This window comes from Chiloscyllium plagiosum, unplaced genomic scaffold (assembly GCF_037043375.1).
Source record: "Chiloscyllium plagiosum isolate Xiang-an unplaced genomic scaffold, Cpla_swu_hap1 HiC_scaffold_45, whole genome shotgun sequence".
Classification (NCBI taxonomy): Eukaryota; Metazoa; Chordata; class Chondrichthyes; order Orectolobiformes; family Hemiscylliidae; genus Chiloscyllium; species Chiloscyllium plagiosum.
In genome coordinates, this window is record NW_028270183.1 from 8,524,240 (window position 1) to 8,543,876 (window position 19,637).

At 43.1% G+C, this 19,637-nt stretch overlaps 1 protein-coding gene across 2 annotated transcripts; it reads left to right on the forward strand.

Annotated features, from left to right (window-relative positions):
* The first annotated feature begins 399 nt into the window (after positions 1-399).
* LOC122552259 (retinol dehydrogenase 8-like) lies at positions 400-18,521 on the forward strand. 2 transcript variants are annotated; one of them, XM_087983456.1, is made up of 7 exons: positions 400-1,257; positions 5,967-6,084; positions 11,397-11,558; positions 12,896-13,075; positions 13,217-13,310; positions 15,311-15,494; positions 17,821-18,521. In XM_087983456.1, exons 2-7 carry the CDS (start codon positions 5,988-5,990, stop codon positions 18,046-18,048), a joined length of 945 nt encoding a protein of 314 aa, XP_087839582.1. In that variant the 5' UTR covers positions 400-1,257; positions 5,967-5,987; the 3' UTR covers positions 18,049-18,521. The 2 variants fall into 2 exon arrangements, with proteins under 2 accessions (XP_087839582.1, XP_087839581.1); XM_087983455.1 differs by lacking the exon at positions 400-1,257 and adding an exon at positions 3,561-3,712.
* Positions 18,522-19,637: the final 1,116 nt, after the last annotated feature.

The following is a 19,637-nucleotide window of genomic DNA, read 5'->3' on the forward strand; positions in this document are numbered from 1 at the left end:
CGCGTCATAGATAAGAGTTTTAGTGAGATGAAATAGCTGAAGAGTCATTCAGTGAGGCTTTGTGGATAGAGCTAAGAAATAAGGGGATAGTGATATTATTGAGGTTGTACTATAGGCCCCCAAATAGTCAACGGGAATTCAAAGAACAAATATGTAGGGAGATTGGGGAGACTTGCAGGAGCAATAGGATTGTCATAGTCTCCTAACATAGACTGGGTCTGCCAAACTGTTGAGGGCTTAGATGGAGTGGAATTTGTTAAGTGCACTCAGGAAAGTGCCCTCAAGCAGTATATAGAGGGTCCCACTTGGGAAGGGGCAAAACCCGACCTACTCTTGGGAAATAGGGTGGGACAGGTGACAGCGGGGGAGCACTAGTGACCATAACTCTGTCAATTTATAAATAGTTATGGAGAGGGACAAAATTAGTCTACACGTTCAAGTTCTAAATTGGGGCAAGGCAAATTTTGATGGAATTAGACAGGAGCGTGCGGGGGTTGATTGGAGTATTTGGTTTACAGGCAACGGAGCCTCTGGCAAGTAGGAGGCCTTTATAAGTGAGATAGCGAGAATTCAAGGTCTACGCGTTCCTGTGAGGGTGAAAGGCAAGGTTGGCAGGAATAGGGAACGCTGGATGACAAGAAAAAAGGAGGTATGGCTCAGATTTAGGCAGCTGGGATCAAGGGAATCCCTGGAGGTATACAGGGGATACAGGAGTTTACTGAAGAAGGAAATCAGGAGGGCGAAAAGGGGGCACGAAATAGCCTTGGCTGAGTAAAAGAGGGTGAATCCAAAGAGATTCTTTAAGTATAGTAAAGGAAAAAAAATAACTATAGAGACAATAGGGCCCCTCAAGGGCTAAAGTGGACATGTATGTATTGAACCTAAGGAGATGGGCAAGATTCTCAATGAATATTTCTCCTCTGTGTTCACTGCGGAGAAAGACATAAAGACTTAGGAACTTGGGGAAGTTAGTGGTGATATCTTGGGAACAGTCTATATCACAGTAGAGGTGCTGTTGGGTGTATTAGAATGTATGAAGGCGGATAAATCTCCTGGTCCTGACCAAATATACTCAAGAACACTGCAAAGAGGCTCGAGAAGAAATTATGGGGGCCCTGGCTTATATTTTTGCATCATCGTTAGCCATGGGTGAGGTCCCGGAAGACTGGAGGGTAGCAAGTGTTGTGCCCTTATTCAAGAAGGACTACAAAGAAAAACCTGGGAACTGTAGACCAGTAAACTTAACATCTGTGGGAGGTAAGTTCATTGAGAAGATTCTGAGGGATAAGATATACATGCATTTGGAAAGACAGGGTTTAATTAGGAGTAGTCAGCATGGCTTTGTTAGTGAGAGATCATGGCTCAGACATTTGTGAGAGTTCTTTGATGAAGTGACCAGGAAGGTTGACGAGGGCAGGGCGGTAGTCTATATGGATTTCAGTAAGGCCTTTAATATGGTTTCACATGGTAGGCTGCTCTGGAAAGTTAGAATCCAGGGGGAGCTGGCAAACTGGATTCAAAATTGGCTTGATGGTAGGAAGCAGAGGGTAATAGTGGAAGGATGCTTGTCAAACTGGAGGCCTGTGACTAGTGGAGTGCCTCATGAGATGGTGCTGGGCCCATTATTATTTATTATCTATATCAATGATTTGGATAAGAATGTACAAGGCATGATTAGTAGGTTTGCAGATGACAATAAATAGGCAGTATCATGGATAGTGAGGAAGGTTATCAGAAATTGCAGAGGGACCTTGATCAGCTGGGGAAGTGGGCTGAGAAATGGCAAATGGAGTTTAATATAGATAAGAGTGAGGTCTTGCATTTTGTAAAGTCAAATCAAGGTAGGAGTTTCATGGTGAATGGTAGGGCCTTAACGAGTGGAGTGGAACAGAGGGATCTTGATATTCAGGTGCAGGGTTCTCTGAAAGTGGAGTCACAGGTAGACAGGGGAGTGAGGAAGGCTCTTGGCCCACTGGCCTTCATCAGTCAGGGCATTGAGTATAGAAGTTGGGAAGTTATGTTGCAGTTCTACAAGACGTTGGGGAGGCTGCACTTGGAATATTGTGTTCAGTTTTGGTCACCTTGCTATTGGAAGGATGCTATTAAACTGGAAAGAGTGCAGGAGAAATTTACAAGGCTGTTGCCAGGACTGAGTTATAGGGAGAGGTTGGTCAAACTAGGACATTTTCCTTTAGCGTGTAGGAAACTGAGGGGGGATCTTATAGAAGTGTATAAGATCACAAGAGGCCTGGAGAGGGTGAATGCACTCAGTCTTTTTGCCAGGTTTGGGGAATCAAGGACTAGAGGGAATCAGTTTAAGGTTAGAGAGGAAAGAATAAAAGGGAACCTGAGGGGCAACTTTTTTACATAGAGGGTGGTACACATATGGAATGAGCTGTCAGCGGAAGTGGTTCAGGCCGGTACATTAACAGCATTTAAAAGGCAGTTAGACAAATACATGGATAGGAAATGTTTAGAAGGATATGGGCCAAGTGCAGGGAAATGGGGTTAGCGTGGATGGATATTTTGGTCGGCATGGACCAGTTTGGGCCAAAGGGCCTGTCTCGGTGCTGTGGGACTCTTTGACTCTAAATGTGAGGTGATGCATTTTGCAAGGTCATTTACACATGGAAATTATACAGTGAATGGCAGAACCCTTCGGAGTATTGATATGCAGAGGGATCTGGGTGTGCAGGTCCACAGATCACTGAAGGTGGCAGCGCAGGTAGATAAGGGAGTAAACAAGGCCTGCTTGCCTTCATTGGAAAGGACATTGAGTATAAGGACAGGCTCATTATGCTGCATCTTTATAAGAACCTTAGTTAGACCACACTTGGAATGTTACCTACTGTTCTGGTTTCCAGATTAGCAGAGGGATATGGATGCTTTGGAACGGTTACAGAATAGGTTTACCAGGATGTTGCCTGGCATGGGGGAATTTTAGCTATGAAGAAAGGTTGGATAGACTGGGTTTGTTATTACTGGAACTAAGGAGGTTGAGGGGCAGCCTGATAGACGTTTATAAGATTGTGAATGGCATGGACAGAGTGGGAAATATGAGGCGTTTTCCCAGGGTGAAGAGGGCAATTACTCAAGTTCAAGGTTCAAGGGGCAGGGGGGTAGTTTAAAAGAGATGTGCGAGGCAGGTTTTTCACACAAAGGGTGGTAAGTGCCTGGAACACGCTGCCAGAGGAGGTGGTGGAAGCAGAGACTATAGCAGTGTTCAAGAAGCGCCTGGACAAATACAGGAATGGGAAGGGGAATAGAGGGATATGGATCCTGTAAGGGAAGACAGTTTTAGTATGGAAGGGCAGAATGTGTTGGTGCAGGCCTAGAGGGCCGAAGAGCCTGCTCCTCTTGGTGTATTATCCTTTGATCTTTGTCAGTGAACTATCACAAGCATGATGGGCTGAATGAAAACAGAAAGTGCTGGAGAAATTCAGCAGGTCTGGCAGCATGCGTGGAGAGAGAAACAGAGTTCATGTTTCGAGTTCAGTCTGATTCTTTTTTAGAACCGAACTGCACAACCTTCTTCTGTGTTCTAACATCAAAGGATTACCTGCTTCAAACAAAAGAGTGTCCGTGTATGGTTTCCAAGATGTATATAAGTACAGTAGCGCCTCGACATACGAACGACCCCATTCACGAACAAATTGGTTTACCAACAGGATTGTATGTAAAATTTTGCTTCAACATACATATGAAATTCAAGGTACGAACAAAGGTACAAACGCAATAAGCCCGTGTGCGACCACGTGGTTTCATTGTTCTGCTTTGCTACGCACTTGTTGAACACAAAAGCTCTCGGGCCCCGCGTGATCTTATTCAGTTCGTCTTTGGCGCGTGCGCTGTGAACAGTGTTCGTTGCTACATCCAAGCATTCTTACACTATCCGAACGATGGGAAAAATTGATTCAGTTCACAAACTTTTCGGTTCGCGAACCGGGTCCCGGAACGGATTAAGTTCGTAAGTCGAGGCGCTACTGTACATCCTCCGAAAATAACCCCATGTCAGAGCCTGAGGTTGGGTAATAGCATGTGACTGAAGAGAATTTCCAAAAGGGAAAGATCTATAATTTAGGCAAATAACCTAATTACCTGTAAATCAAGCATTATGCTCAGGTACACGGGAATTCTTTAAGTTGACTTAGACATGCATTTAATTACAGTACATATGTGCTTCCAGATAGGCATGAGCTTCCAGGGAAGCAACCTTTTGATTCTAAAATTATGTCATTGCCTCGCCCCTTCCTGTTTCTGTAATCGTCTCTGACTCTCCAACCCTTTGCAATTCTGACCTTTTAAAATTTTCTAAGTTTCATGATTTCACTATCAGCCACCCTGCCTTCTGCTGTCAGGGTCCCGAGCATTAGAATTCCACCCCGAAACAGCTCCAGCTTGCTTTTGCTCTTAAGACATGCACTTTAAAATCGAACACTTTAACTATGCTTTTGGTCATCGACCAGAATATTTCCTTATGCAGGAGAAAGTGAGGTCTGCAGATGCTGGAGATCAGAGCTGAAAATGTGTTGCTGGAAAAGCGCAGCAGGTCAGGCAGCATCCAGGGAGGGCTTATGCCCGAAACGTCGATTCTCCTGTTCCCTGGATGCTGCCTGACCTGCTGCGCTTTTCCAGCAACACATTTTCAGCTATTTCCTTATGCAGCTTGGTGTCAAAATATGCTTTATATTATTTCGTTAGATGTTTATATACTTAAAGGTGCAACATAAATGCAGGACGTTGTCATGTGGATCACCCAGGCTTAAGGTCAGTGAAGAGACAGATGGATACATTCATAGAGGGACTGTATCTGTTCTTTTTTAGCTTCTTATCACCATGGAAAACAAAACAGCTCAGTTGTCTGGTTTATGATGCAAAATAATGTCAACAATGTGGGTTCAATTCTCTCACTGGCTGAGGTTACCATGAAGGACTTTGCTTCTCAACCCCTCCCCTCACCTGAGGCGCAGTGACCCTCAGATTAAACTATCACTAGTTGTCTCTCTCTAATGGAATGTGGCAACTTGCCCTTTTAACTTATTACTATGCAATCTATCCCTGGCATGGCAGCTATAGTATGTTATAGACCAGGCTAGAGCCCCTCAAAACATTTCAAGACAGTAGCCCAGACCCTAACTCTGCGAGTTGTTTTAAGCAGGTATAACACAAATATCCCAGGAGTAATGCAGTTGGTCAAACTATTTAGTTTTAAACAAAACACAATTTATTTACGAGATTACTGAATGAAGCACAAACAAAAGAGAATAGGATATGGGATAACTTAACCTTTCCAACAACCCAACAGATTATCCCAACTTAATGATGCCATTCCCAATATGTACAACAATCCCCATAAACACCCCTTGGCACAAAAGGTAAAATCAAACACAGTACCTTACAGGAGAGAGAGAGATGGCAGAGAGATTCAGCGTGGAACACTTTCTTCCATGTAGCTGCTCCTTAGAGCAGCAGCCTCAAAACTGACAGCCTGCTTTCAGTCAACAGCCAGACTGTTAACCCAAACCAAACCAGAGAAAAGCTGAGCTGGGAGAACTGGCCACTCCCCTTTCATTGTGCAAGTGTTTTTCTTTTAACTTGAAAGCCTTTTTTACTGAGGCAGTATCTGTTGGCTATACTCAAATTGGCCCTAAAACCCTTCAAACCCAGACTTTTCAGAATCACTGCTTCATGACCTCTCTGAAAACAAAAGCCCAAGGACAGTAAACCTTGTTAAAGAAGTAGCATCATCACAAGTAACCAGTCTGAGAGCTTTTTTTTAGAAAAGTTAAATAAATCACCATAACCAATTATTAAGCTTGCAAATGGATTTGTGAAGAGCCCTGTATTTCTCAGGACCAAATGCAAGTTTTTCTGTTTAACACACAAATCTATGTACAGATTGTTTAGTTCAGAATCAAAAGGCAGAATCTTACACACCCTGTTATCTTTTTCTGTGTTTGAAATAGTCCACAACAGGAAAACCCACCATGTCTCCAAGAACTGTTGTAATCACAGGCTGTTCCTCAGGTATTGGCCTGGCGCTGGCAGTCAAACTAGCAAAAGATCAGTTGAAACGATTCAAAGGTAAGACAGCTTCTGCTGTGTTCTAACCAAGAGTTAATATTGAAGCAAGATCTTTAGGTTATGTTGTGAAAATGTACATAAAAATGTACATAAAAAATTCCAGCACAGAAAGACATCATTGTGACCACCATGTCTGTACCAGGAGATGGGCGTTCCAGTTTAGTTGTATTTTCTAGCTCTTTCTATGTCCATACTCCTTGACTGACAGTTCCATAACCTCCAGGCAGGGGGGTTAACAAGGTAGGACGATACTGCACAGGAACAGGCCCTTCAGCCCACTATGTTGTGCCAAACATGACACCATATTAAACTAATCCCTTCCACCTATCCTTGGTCCACATCCCTCCATTCCTTGCATATTCATGTGCTTAGCTAAAAGTCCCTGAAACGCTCCTACCATATCTGCCTCCACCTGACAGCACATTCCAGACTCCTAAAAATTCTTGGCAGAAGTGGATACTGCAGATGCTGGAAATTAGAGTCAAGATTAGAGGGCGCTGGAAAAGCACAGCAGGTCAGGGCAGCATCCGAGGAGCAGGAAAATCGGTGTTTTGGGCAAAAGCCCTTCATCAGCCCTCCTAAAAAAACTTGCCCCTCACATCTCCTTTGAACTTTCACCCCCTCACCTTAAATGCATGCCTGCCAGTATTAGACATTTCAACTCCGGGAAAAAGATCTTGACCATCAACCCTATCTATGCACCTCATAATTTTATAGATTTCCATCAAGTCACCTCTCAGCCTTCACCACTCCAGAGTAAACAACCCAAATTCTTCTAGTCTCTCCTTATTGTCCTACCCTCTAATCCAGGCAGCATCCTGGTAAACCTCTTCTGCGCCCTCTCCAAAGCCTCCACATCCTTCCTGTAATGTGGCAACTAGAATTGAATGCAATACTGTCAGTGCTGTGTAACCAAAATCTTATAAAGCTGCAACATGACATCCTGACTCTTGTATTTAATTCCCCGACCAATAAAGGCAAGCCTTCTTTACCACCCTATCTACTTGAGTGGCCACATTGCAGGGAGCTATGGACTTGAACCCCCAGATCTCTCTGTACATCAATGCTGTTCATGGTCCTCCCACAAAGTGAAACAAAATTTGAAGGGAGATCTCTTGACCCAGTTGGATTGCAGTTCTGAAACTCTCAGTCTGAAAGTGTGATAGAGACAGGAACCCCCACAACTTCTAAAAAGAAAAGGAGGCCACCCCTGGGTTCTGAACGGGTGCAGATTTACTCTCAAGGTCAGGACACAGTGCAGGATAATGTAAAGCAGCCATTCGGAAAAGCCCCTATGTCTGACTTTTAAAACTGCAACCTATATGAGATCGCATGCATTAGTACGTGTTCGTAAGTCAGATGTTTGTAAATCAGGTTTCTCCCATACATGGACATGCATTCAAAATGGAATAATTTATAAAACAATGGAAGAAGAGCTGAACATGAGATTATGCTGAATAGCAATTTGTCAGTCAGCATGGACACAATGGGCTGAATGGCCTCATTGAACTATACATTTTTAAGATACTACGATTTGCCCTTACCGACGATCAGTTAAAACCGGTGTTAATGCAGAACTTGCTTTTAGAGCTCTGGTGCACATTACTATTAGTAGGAGTGTCAGTCCTTCATTACTGACATTGAACTTGCCTTCACACAGTAAAACATCAAAAGCTGTTTGACAATTTGGGTGAAAGAACCAAGTTGGGATTTGGAGTCGGGGGGAGTTTGGATGATCAAGGAGATAAGTTTTATAAAAGGGACGACTGAAGATTGGGAGAGATGTAATAATGTAAATGAAATTGTTGTTCAATCCTGGATGTAACTGCCTATATCTCACTAAACATGGGAAATATAAGCAGGAGTAAACCCAATGTCCCATTCCAATGTTTGACATGATCATCACTGATCCTCTACCTCAAAAGTCCTACTCCCTCCCAACCCCTGCCACCATACCTCTTGACAACCATAGATTCTAAAAATCTCTCTCTTGAAATATATTCAACTACTTAATGGAGTTCAGTCTGGATAAATGCAAAATATTGCATTTTGGTACAATAAGCAATGGTAGGGGCTTGGGTAATGTTGTAGAACAGAAGGACCTGGGGGTGCACGTACATAATTCTTTAAAGTTTCCATCACATGTAGCGAGGATAGCTAAAAAGGCATTTGGCAGACTTGCCTTCATTGCTCAGTCCTTTGAGTACAGGAGTTTGGATCTTATATTGAGGTTGTACAGGACATTGGTGAGGCCTGTTCTGGAGTACTGTCCAGTTCTGGTCACTCTGTTATAGGAAGGATATTATCAAGCTGGAGAGACTTTAAAAGGGATTTGACACGATGTTGCTGGGTATGAAAAGCTTGAGTTATAAAGAAAGCTGGATAGGCTGGGGGATATTTTTCACTGAATCGTAGAAGGTTGAGAGGTGGCCTGATAGGAGTTTATAAGTAATGAGAGGTACAGATAGGGCTAATGGTAGTTGTCTTTTCCCCAAGATGGGGAATTTCAAGACTAGGGGCCACATTTTTAAGATGAGAGGAGAGACATTTAAAAAAGACGAGGTAAACGTTTTACACAAAGGGTGTGTGGAATGACCTTCCTGAGGAAGTGGTGGATGTAGGGACAGTTACAACGTTTAAAAGACATTTGGATGAATACGTAAATAGGAAAGGTTTGGAGGGATATGGGCCTGGAGCAGGTAGGTGGGACTCATTTAGTTTGGGATTATATTCGATGTGGACTGGTTGCACCGCAGGGTCTGTTTCGGTACTGTATGATTTAATGACTTGGCCTCCACAGCCTTCTGTGGCAGAGAATTCCACGGGTTCAACACCTGACTGAAGCAATTTATCCCAATTATCTCAATCGGAAATGGCTTACTGTGTGTTGTTCCTGCACAGAATTCTGAGTTGCCCACATGCTATATTTAAAGCAAAGCAAAGCAAAGATTATATGCACCGAGTGTCAGAATCATAGAGATGTACAGCACAGAAACAGACCCTTCAGTCCAACTCATCCATGCTGTCAAGATATGCTAAATTAATCTAGTCTCATTTGCCAGTGTTTGGCCCATATCCCTCTAAACCCTTACTATTCATATACCCAACCAGATGCCTTTTAAATGTAGTAATTGTACCAGCCTCCACCACTTCCTCCAGCAGCTCAATCCATACACGCATCACCCTCTGCATGAGAAATGTTGCCCTTAAGATCCCTTTTAAATCTTTCCCCTTTCACCTTAAACCTATGCCCTCTAGTTTTAGACTATTCACCCTATCCATGCCCCTCATGATTTTATAAACCTCTATAAGGTCACCCCTCAGCCTCCTGACGCTCCAGGGAAAATAGCCCCAGCCTGTTCAGCCTCTCCCTATAGCTCAAATCCTCCAACCCTGCCAACATCCTTGTAAATCTTTTCTGAACCCTTTCAAGTTTCACAGCATCCTTCCCATAGAAGGAAGGTCAAAGTTGCACGGAGTTTAATTTCAATAATAGTGAAGTGCTACACTTTGGAAAGGCAAATCAGGGTGGGACTTAATGCTAACGTCCCAGGGAGTGTTGCTGAACAAAGAGACCTTGGAGTGGAGGTTCATAGCTCCTTGAAAGTGGAGTCACAGGTAGATAGAATAGTGAAGAAGGTGTTTGGTATGCTTTCCTTTATTGGCCAGAGTATTGAGTACAGGAGCTGGGAGGTCATGTTGCAGCTGTACAGGCCATTGGTTAGGCCACTGTTGGAATATTGCATGCAATTCTGGTCTCCCAGCTATAAGAAGGATATTCTGAGGAAGGGTAATTGGACCCAAACCTTTAACTTTGACTTCTCTTCCCAGATGCTGCCAGACTTGCTGAGCTTTTTCCAGCAATCTCAGTTTTTGTTTCTGATTTACAGCATCCATTTCATACAGCTTCATTTTTATTTACCCAGAACATTACCTGCCTCTTCAGATTAATAATATCGCGATAATACCACTGGGCCATCACTTCCCACATGATGCTTTGAAGGCGGGGTGTTGAACTGAATTTCTGACTGTTTGCCTCAGGTGGTTGGAAAACATCTTATGACACTCTTTTAAAGACCATAACATCGCCTTGACCAATATTTATCTGTCAATTGACAACAGTCAAGCAGATTATCTGGTGTTATTCCATTACTGTTTGTGGGAGCTTGCTGTGCATGAATTGACTGTCCTGTTTCCACAATAGTGACTGTACCTCAAAAAGGATTTCATTGGTGACAAGGCACTTTGGAATATTCTGAGGTTACTAAAGGTGAGATAGAAAAATGAGCCTTTAATAAGCAAAGCTGGTTTGATGGACTGACTACATTTGTGTTCAGTTACTAAGAAAGATGATCACAGAGAAAAGTACACACATTTGAGAAATAAGCTGGAATGGTAACATGGATTAAACTGATATTCAGCTAAGGTGAGACAAAACAGTTCAGAGGAATTCAGAACAGTTCACAGTATAGCTCATGCTGCAACTATACAAAACGCTAGTGCGGCCACACTTGGAATATTTTGTACAATCTGGTCGCCCCATTACAGGAAAGATGTGGAAGCATTGGAAAAGGTGCAGAGGAGACTTTCCAGGATGTTGCCTGGTCTGAAGGGAAGGTCTTACGAGGAAAGAGTGAGAGACTTGGGTCTGTTCTCATTGGAAAAAAGAAGGCTAAGGGGGGATTTGATAGAGACATACAAGATGATCAGACGATTAGATAGGGTAGACAGTGAAATGCTTTTTCCTAGGATGCTGAGGGGGCATAGCTACAATTTGAGGGGTGGTAGCTTTAAGACAGATATCAGAGGCAGGTTTGTTACTCAGAGAGTGGTAAGGGCATGGAATGCTCTGCCTGCCAATGTTGTTAACACAGCCACATTAGGGAGATTTAAACAATCCTTGGATGATGATGGGATAGTATAGGGGGATGGACTTAGATTAGTTCACAGATTGGCGCAACATCGAGGGCCAAAGGGCCTGTTCTGCACTGTATAGTTCTGTGTTCTATAACTTCATCTAAACCTTATCTTGTGAATGGATATGACTTGAACTCCCTCTATGTGCTTTACAACATGGATTCTACTGTTAAATTGCATTGGTGACTTTTATTGCACTATTAAACTGGGTCAACTGATCACTTTTTAAGCTCAATACTCATTCCAACTCTGTATTGATATAAAATGAAAACAATATAAACCATTATTTATGTTTAGAATATGAAATATGTTCTGTGTATACCAAGTGGCTCTATGTTACATCAAAAAGAATCGCCACAAATAAGATGCCACAGTTTAACTTGATTTTGTTGGAGTTATTGCAACAATGCGAGATTTAGGCAAGAAGAAACAACTGGAAGACGCGGCACGCGAGACATTGGACAACATGCTGGAAATTAAAGAACTTGATGTTTGCAGTGAAGATTCCATCTGCAAATGTGTGAACAGTATTCCAGGACAAAAAGTGGACATCTTGGGTGAGGTTTATAAAACAAAAAGAAAGAAACACAAGATGAATTCATTTTTAAAGTTTCCTCATTGAAATAATAAAAAAAGCAATTGAATAGAATCAAGTCACCCTTGAACATAATTAGCTGTATCCTAACTTCAATCCTGGAAATCAGTTTAGCTCAGTTGCTGGTTTAAAAGCAGTGTGATGCCAACAGCGTGGGTTCGATTCCCATCACTGGTTTGAGGTTACAATGAAGGACAGTCCTTCTCAATCTCTCTTCCCTTGCCTGAAGTCTGGTGGCCCTCAGGTTAAATCACCACCAGTTGCTTCTCTCTCTAATGAGAGAGCAGCCCCTATGGTCTGGTAAGACAATGGTGACATAATACAACTCCAACCCTAGTTCTAAACCTAAAGCCCCAGCTTCATGGTAAAGCTAACTATAACTACATCCGAACCTCAAGCAATTCAGACTAATTTGAAACCCACCTCTAGCTCTTAACCCAGCCAAACCCTAATTTGACTTCAAATTCTTGAACACAATTCTATTCTACAGATTATTCTCAAGGTGGAAACAAAGCAAATTAGGACACAGAATTCGCTGCAGCAAGTATATTGCTTCAATTCCACTGCTGTGGAAGGCAGCGGAGGCCAGCTACTTTTCCATAGGGTTTTTTTTCAGAAAGAACCACAGCATAATACAACATAGGAGGATGGTGCCTCTACAGGTTCAATCAAAAAGCTATCTAATTATTCCCACTGACCTGATCTTTGTCTCATAGCTCTGTTAAAGTTTCCTAAACACATCATAACCAGGGCTATGGGCTGCATGGTGGCTCAGTGGTTAGCACTGCTGCCTCACGGCACCAGAGACCCAGGTTTGATTCCAGCCTCGGGTGACTGTCTGTACGGAATCTGCCTGAGTTTCCTCTGGGTGCTCCGGTTTCCTCCCGCAGTCCAAGAATGCGCAGGTTAGATAGATTAGCCATGCTAAAATTGCCCTGTCGTGTCTAGGTGCGGTGAATTCGCTATGGTAAAAATACAGGGTTGCAGGGATAGATTGGGGGTACTGCATCAGGGTGGGATGCTTTTGGAGGATTGGCGCAGATGCGATGGGCTGAATGGCTGCTTTCCACACTGCAGGGTTTCCATGGTAGCGTTAGTTCACCTCCATTCACAGGTAACTAGGAAGAACAAGTTCACATAGGTAGTTAGCATTATGAAAACTTGATTTTTTTTGAGTCTTCTAAGTCTTAATCAGTTCCACACTTTTGGGGGATAACATTTTACATTTGTTTCTGGTTCATGATAACATCTATTTGAGCAAAATCATTAAATTGCACTTGATTGTTCTCTTTGTTTTAGTGAGTAATGCTGGAATGGGACTCATCGGACCAGTTGAGTGCCAAAGCTTAGACACCATGAAAATGGTGTTTGACACAAACTTCTTTGGTCTGACTCGTTTGGTGAAGGAGATTTTACCTGACATGAAAAGAAGGCAGAAGGGCCACATTGTCGTCATGAGTAGCGTTATGGGAATCCACGGTAGGTTGAAGATTTTGATGTCCCATCAGCTCAGTGACATTTAATGTGTCTGCAGTATGGAACGCATAACATTTTATTGTCAAACTTAAACTTCGCTTTCATTTGGCTGGGAATAAAATCATTTGTTCTTCATATTTCCAGGTCTTCTCTTCAACGATGTCTATTCAGCATCAAAATTTGCTGTGGAGGGTTTCTGTGAAAGTTTGGCAATTCAAGCCTTAAAATTCAATATAAAGTAAGAGCATTGAAGATTTTTGAACCAGAAGTTTAAAAAAAAAATTCAGAATTCCATCCTTTTAAAAGGCTCAGGCTTCATTTACATCTGATGTGTTCAATAAACTTATATTTTCTTCACCTCCCTAGTTGCATGACGCTGATCTGATATGTAGCATATGCACGTCTCACTTTGCTTAGCTAAGATCACCTTATCTCAAAATAGCCCATAAGCTTGCTAGCCTTGTAGAATTCAGTGTCACAAATCATAGGTGTAGTTTATACACTTGTTGAACTTTGAGATTCTTGTGTTTGAGGAGTGATGTTTCCATCCCTGAGCTAGGAGAGGTGAGTTCAAGTCAACCTGCATGCAAATGGTTCAGTTAGAAAATACACCTGATTTACTGATTAGATTAGATTAGATTAGATTACTTACAGTGTGGAAACAGGCCCTTCGGCCCAACAAGTCCACACCAACCTGTCAAAGAGCAACCTACCCAGACCCAGTCCCCTACATTTACCCCTTCACCTAACACTACGGGCAATTTAGCATGGCCAATTCACCTAACCTGCACACTTTTGGACTGTGGGAGGAAACCGGAGCACCCAGAGGAAATCCACGCAGACACGGGGAGAATGTGCAAACTCCACACAGACAGTCAGCTGAGTCCGGGAATTGAACCCGGGTCTCTGGCGCTGTGAGGCAGCAGTGCTATTTACTGATGGTGGTTAATAGATGAAATAACAATACTCCAGGTGTTTGGGTGATTTAATGACACATTCAGGTTTGTGTAAGAACATTTCTGAATATTAGTTGCTAAAGAAAGATCAGGGGACCTCTTAGGGGCTCTTATGGTGTCCTTACCTCTGAAGCTAGAGACCTGGATTTAAGTCATACCTCCTTCAGAGGTACGTAATAATATCTTTGAACAGGTTGGGTAAGGAACAAGAATCTAGGGAGCTATAAGGGTTCTTGTGGAGCAGTGCTAGTGGCCCTATCTCTGATCCAGGAGACCTGCGTTCAAGCCCCACCTGCTCCAAAGGTGTGTAGTAGCATCTCTGAACAGGTTTATTCAAAAATACAAAGAGAAAATTCAGGTAAGCTACATTTAGAGAGAGGTGAGCACCACAGGGGTTGGAGTGCATTGTTTCTCTCTCCAATTCACTTTTTAAAAAAATTAGTGTGCAGCTCTGAGGGCTCTTGCAATGCAGTGGCAGTGTCTCTACCTCCAAGCCAGGAGACCCAGGTTCAAATCCTACCTGCTCCACATTCAGGTTGATTGAATAAACATTTTTTCAAAGAAATCAGGTGAGCTACAATGCTTATACTGCCACTGGTTCATGTTGTATTGAGATAATAACTTGAGGCCATTTTAAGATGGAGTGTCTTGGAGCTATCCAGGCATGCCAGTACTTGGTCATTCATAAGGAATGTATTTAGAAGTCAGAGCTGTACAGCAGGGAAGCAGACCCTTCAGTTCAACTTGGCCATGCTGACCAGATATTTCAATTAATCTATTACCCAACACCAGGTTATAGTCCCACAGGTTTAACTGGAAGCACTAGCTTTCGGAGACAACCAGCTGGTGAAGGAGCGGCGCTCCGAAAGCTAGTGCTTCCAATTAAACCTGTTGGACTATAACCTGGTGTTGTGTGATTTTTAAACTTTGTCCACCCCAGTCCAACACTAGCTCCTCCAAATCATAATCTATTACCATTTGCCAGCACTTGGCTCATATCCCTCTAAACCCTTCCTATTCGTGTACCCATCCAGATGCCTTTTAAATGTTGTAATTATGCCAGCCTACACCAATTCCTCTGGCAGCTCATTCCATCAATCTACTTCAGGACAAAATGTGTCTTTGTATTGTAGCGGTATGCCAATGATGAAAGGTATGTTGGATACTTTAGTATTTCTGTTGACATACCCTTCCATTATTCCATTATGTCCATCTAACCTGTAGTTACATTATTTCTCCATAGTTGGCTATGCTGATGCACTGTTCTTGCCTTTTCCTTTAGCATCAGTCTCATTGAGCCAGGACCAGTCATCACTGAGTTTGAAGCCAAATTGTATGAGGATGCTGCTAAAATGGACCTCTCCAGTACGGATGAAGAAACAGCAAAAATGTTTCGGCAACTTTACCTTCCCTATTCCAAGAAAGTCTTCCATACTCTTGGACAAACAGCAGACGATGTAGCTGAGGTATTCTTAAAAAACCAGTGGCCTTGAGCAAATCGTACTTGTAATTTTTATTGGTTTGTTATAGTTTCTTTCTCCTGCATAGAACGTGGGTATTGCTGGCCAGCCCAGCATTTATTGCCCAACTCTAAATGCCCAGGGGCCAGTTATGAATAAACTACATTGCTGTGGGTTTGGAGTCACATGGAAGTGAGACCATATGAGGACTGCAGTTTTCAGAGAATCCCTACACTGTGAAAACATGCCTTTTGGCCCAACAAGTCCACACTAACCCTCCGCAGAGTAGCCCACCCAGACCCATTCCCCTACCACCCTACATTTACCCCTGACTAATGCACCTAACCCGCACATCCCTGAACACTACGGGTAATTAAGCACGGCCAAATCGTACATCTTTGGGTTGTGGGAGGAAACCGGAGCACCTGGATGAAAACCCACACAGACTCGGGGAGAATGTGCAAATTCCACACAGACAGTTGCCTGAGGCAGGAATTGAACCTGGGTCCCTGATACTGAGAGGCAGCAGTGCTAACCAATGAACCACCCGGCTGTGCCACTCTACTGGTGGCAGAAAAAGAATAGCAAAACTTCTATATACGCAGAGATGAGAACCTAGTATTCATTACCTCAGTAGTTAAAATGAGTGACATAGTTGGGAAGTTAGGTAGCTATGGGTGAGATAGGAAAGATGTATTGATGGGAGGGGTTTGGTTTTCTCAGTTGGCAAGACCGGTGGTTTGCGATGCAGAGCGATTCCAACAGCACAGGTTCAATATCCACACCAACTGAGGTTACCGTGTACGTCCCACCTTCTCATCCTCTCCCCTCGCCAGAGATGCGGTGACCCTTGGACCACCAGCAGTCATCCTTCCCTAATGACAGAGCAGCCCTCCAGGATCCTGGTACCTTTACCTTCATTAATGATGTTACAGCAAGGAAGTTGGGAGGAGGATTGATTAAAGCTTGGATCTATGGAGCTAAATGTCCTGTTTCTGTGGAGTTAATATATCGTAATACTTTGTAAACTAGCGGGGGTGAAGACCTGAGCAGGGGAGAAGTGAATTCCTTTATATAGAGACCGGTTTTAATCTGAAATGCATTGCCTGAAATGACAATTGAATCGATGCATTCGTGACTTGGATAATTCTTTGAGGGGAAGAAAGATTTGCACAGTTCAAAGATGTGCAGGTTAAGTGGACTAGCCATAGTCAAGATTAGACTAGTGTTGGAAAAGCACAGCAGGTCAGGCAGCATTCAAGGAGCAGGAAAGTCGATGTTTTCCTGCTCCTCAGATGCTGCCTGACCTGCTGTGCTTTTCCAGCACTACTCTAATCTTGACTCTAATCTCCAGCATCTGCAGTACCTACTTTCGCCGGACTGGCCATAGTGTTCAGGAATGTATAGGTTAGGTAAATATAGGAGAGGGAAATGGGTCTGGGTGGGTTACTCTTCGGAAGGTCATTGTGAACCTGTTGGACCAGAGGCCTGGTTCCACACTGGTGGGGGTTCTATGACCACATACCCTTAACTAGATGGGCCTTTTTCAAAGGCAGCAGATAAACTAAAAGATTTAGCAGTGTGGTCCCGTATTCCTGATCAGGTATGGATCTTGCCAAAGGAAAGGGATTCTTTGGCTGTGATGCCCATCCACTCATGGTGAGGAGTCTGAGGCAAATCACTGGAAAGTGCTGAATGTCCACTGAGCTCTATCGATGTCTCCAAGAGGAAACGGGACAAGGATTGACAACACAGGAGCAAAGACATGCCCATTTCACATGAAAACATTCGGAGAGATGAGCATATTTGCTCACTGCAATCCTTGGCTCAGATACTTTGTCAACTGTTGCACATTCATTCCATAAAGACTAAAAAGACTATGAAATCATAAAATATAGGAGCAGAATGAGGCTATTTGGTCCTTTAAGTCTGCACTACATTTGGGCTTATCTGATCTGTTTCTTAACCCCATTCTTCTGCCTTCTCCCAGTATCCCTTGACCCCCTTATTAATCATGCTTATCCATCTCTCTCTGAAAGACACTCATTGACTTAGCCTCAACAGCCTTCTGCCATAGATTGACCACCCTCTGATGGAAGAAATATCACTTCATCTCATTAAAAGGAGTCCGTCTTGCATCAATTCAGCATATGTTCAGCTGTGCCAACTAGTGTTGGGTTTGAGTTCAATAAGACTGTTCACATTTGTAAAGTTAACTGGGTGCAGTGGGGAAATGGGGCAGGGGAAGGCAGTGGGAATGCAGATTAATTGGGTTTGTGCTTGTGAATTATGAAAATCTCGGCTTATGTCATTTTTCTGATCCTGTTAACAGCACACAGTGAAGGTGATTACATCCGAAAAGCCTCCGTTCCGTTACCAGACCAACAGTCTGTACACTCCACTCACGACATTGAAGTTTGCTGACCCAACTGGGAAGCTGCACCTTGACACTTACTACAAAATGATCTTCCAACATGACAGGATATTCAATGCAAGCCTCAGCCTTATCAAATTCTTAAGAGGGAGAAGTGGAAACCAGCCGGGAAGAAAACACTCTTGATTTCAATCCAGCTCAAATATTTGAGTATTTCCTCTGGGCTTTTGCCTGAAATGTCAATTTTCCTGGCCCTCGGATGCTGCCTGACCTGCTGTGCTTTTCCAGCACCACTCTCATCTTGACTCTATTCCTTCTACAGTCTGATTCAGATAATATGTGTTTGTCACAAAGTTGTTTAGTTTACCCTTATTCAGGGAAATAGGGATAACAATCAAAGTAACTACCAACGCTTGGTTGATTCTGGGTTGCCTGGGTTACAACAATGATTGTAATTTCAAAGTGGTTCATTGGCTATAAAATGCTTTGGGGAGTCCTGAAGTCACGAAGGGGGTGAAAAACTCAAAACTTTTCTTTCACTGTTCTAAAACGAGCCCAGACAATGATTGTTAAATGTCTCTAAGATAAGGAGCAATAAAGATGCGTAACTTCAAGTAATTCTAGTTATAAAAAGGAATTAAACAGAAATATAGAGCTTTTATCAATTTACTTTAATTAAGAGGAGGCCATTTTTAAAAAGTCCTACTTTTGGGGCAACAGCTGACAGGTTAAATGGTTTCCTTTTCCGTGGTCCCAACTGTGCTCATAATGAAAGCAGTGAAACAAACCAGACTTTGATGACTTCTGTGAAGGAGAAGATAAATAGAAGCTGGAGTCTTCAGTAGGTGGGAAGTATTTGGGAAAGGTAGCTTAACGTTTTAGATTACAAGTCAATTAAAATAAAAACAGCCCTCGGAAATTGTGAATGCAAATCCTTGTTCTCCATTTACTTTAACAAATTGCAACTGTCAAGGTAGACAACTTACTCCCTGTGGTAGGAACAAGTCATACTTCATTATTCCTTTTAGAAGCACTTTCCTTCAGAAGACTTGGACCTTGTCTCACTCACCGAATAAAAGATGTATTTAGTGTGCATGTATTTCACAGTGGGCGGCACGGTGGCTCAGTGGTTAGCACTGCTGCCTCACAGCGCCAGAGACCTGGGTTCAATTCCCGCCTCAGGCGACTGACTGTGTGGAGTTTGCACGTTCTCCCCGTGTCTGCGTGGGTTTCCTCCGGGTGCTCTGGTTTCCCTCCACAGTCCAAAGATGTGCAGGTCAGGTGAATTGGCCATGCTAAATTGCCCGTAGTGTTAGGTAAGGGGTAAATGTAGGGGTATGGGTGGGTTGCGCTTCAGTGGGGCGGTGTGGACTTGTTGGGCCGAAGGGCCTGTTTCCGCACTAAGTAATCTAATCTTCTCGTGGTGAGACAGCGTCTGGAGTACTGTGTCCAGTGCAGAAGGGTGTTAATGCTTTGGAAGCAGTTCAGAGAAGGTTTACTAGACTAATTACCTGGAATGAGTGGATTGCCTTATGAGTAAAGGCTAGACAGGCTAGGCCTGTATCCTCTGGAGTTTAGCAGAGTCAGAGTCAGAGGTAAATTAAATGTAACGTGAGATTGAGGGGACTCGAACAGGTGGATGAAGAAAAGAGGCTTCCTCTTGCAGAAGAATCTAGAACGAAGGGTCAAAATAAGGGAGCGCCCTTTTAAAACAGATGAGGAAACATTTTTTTCCTCTCAGAGAAATAATGTCTTTGGAATTCCCTGCAAAAGAT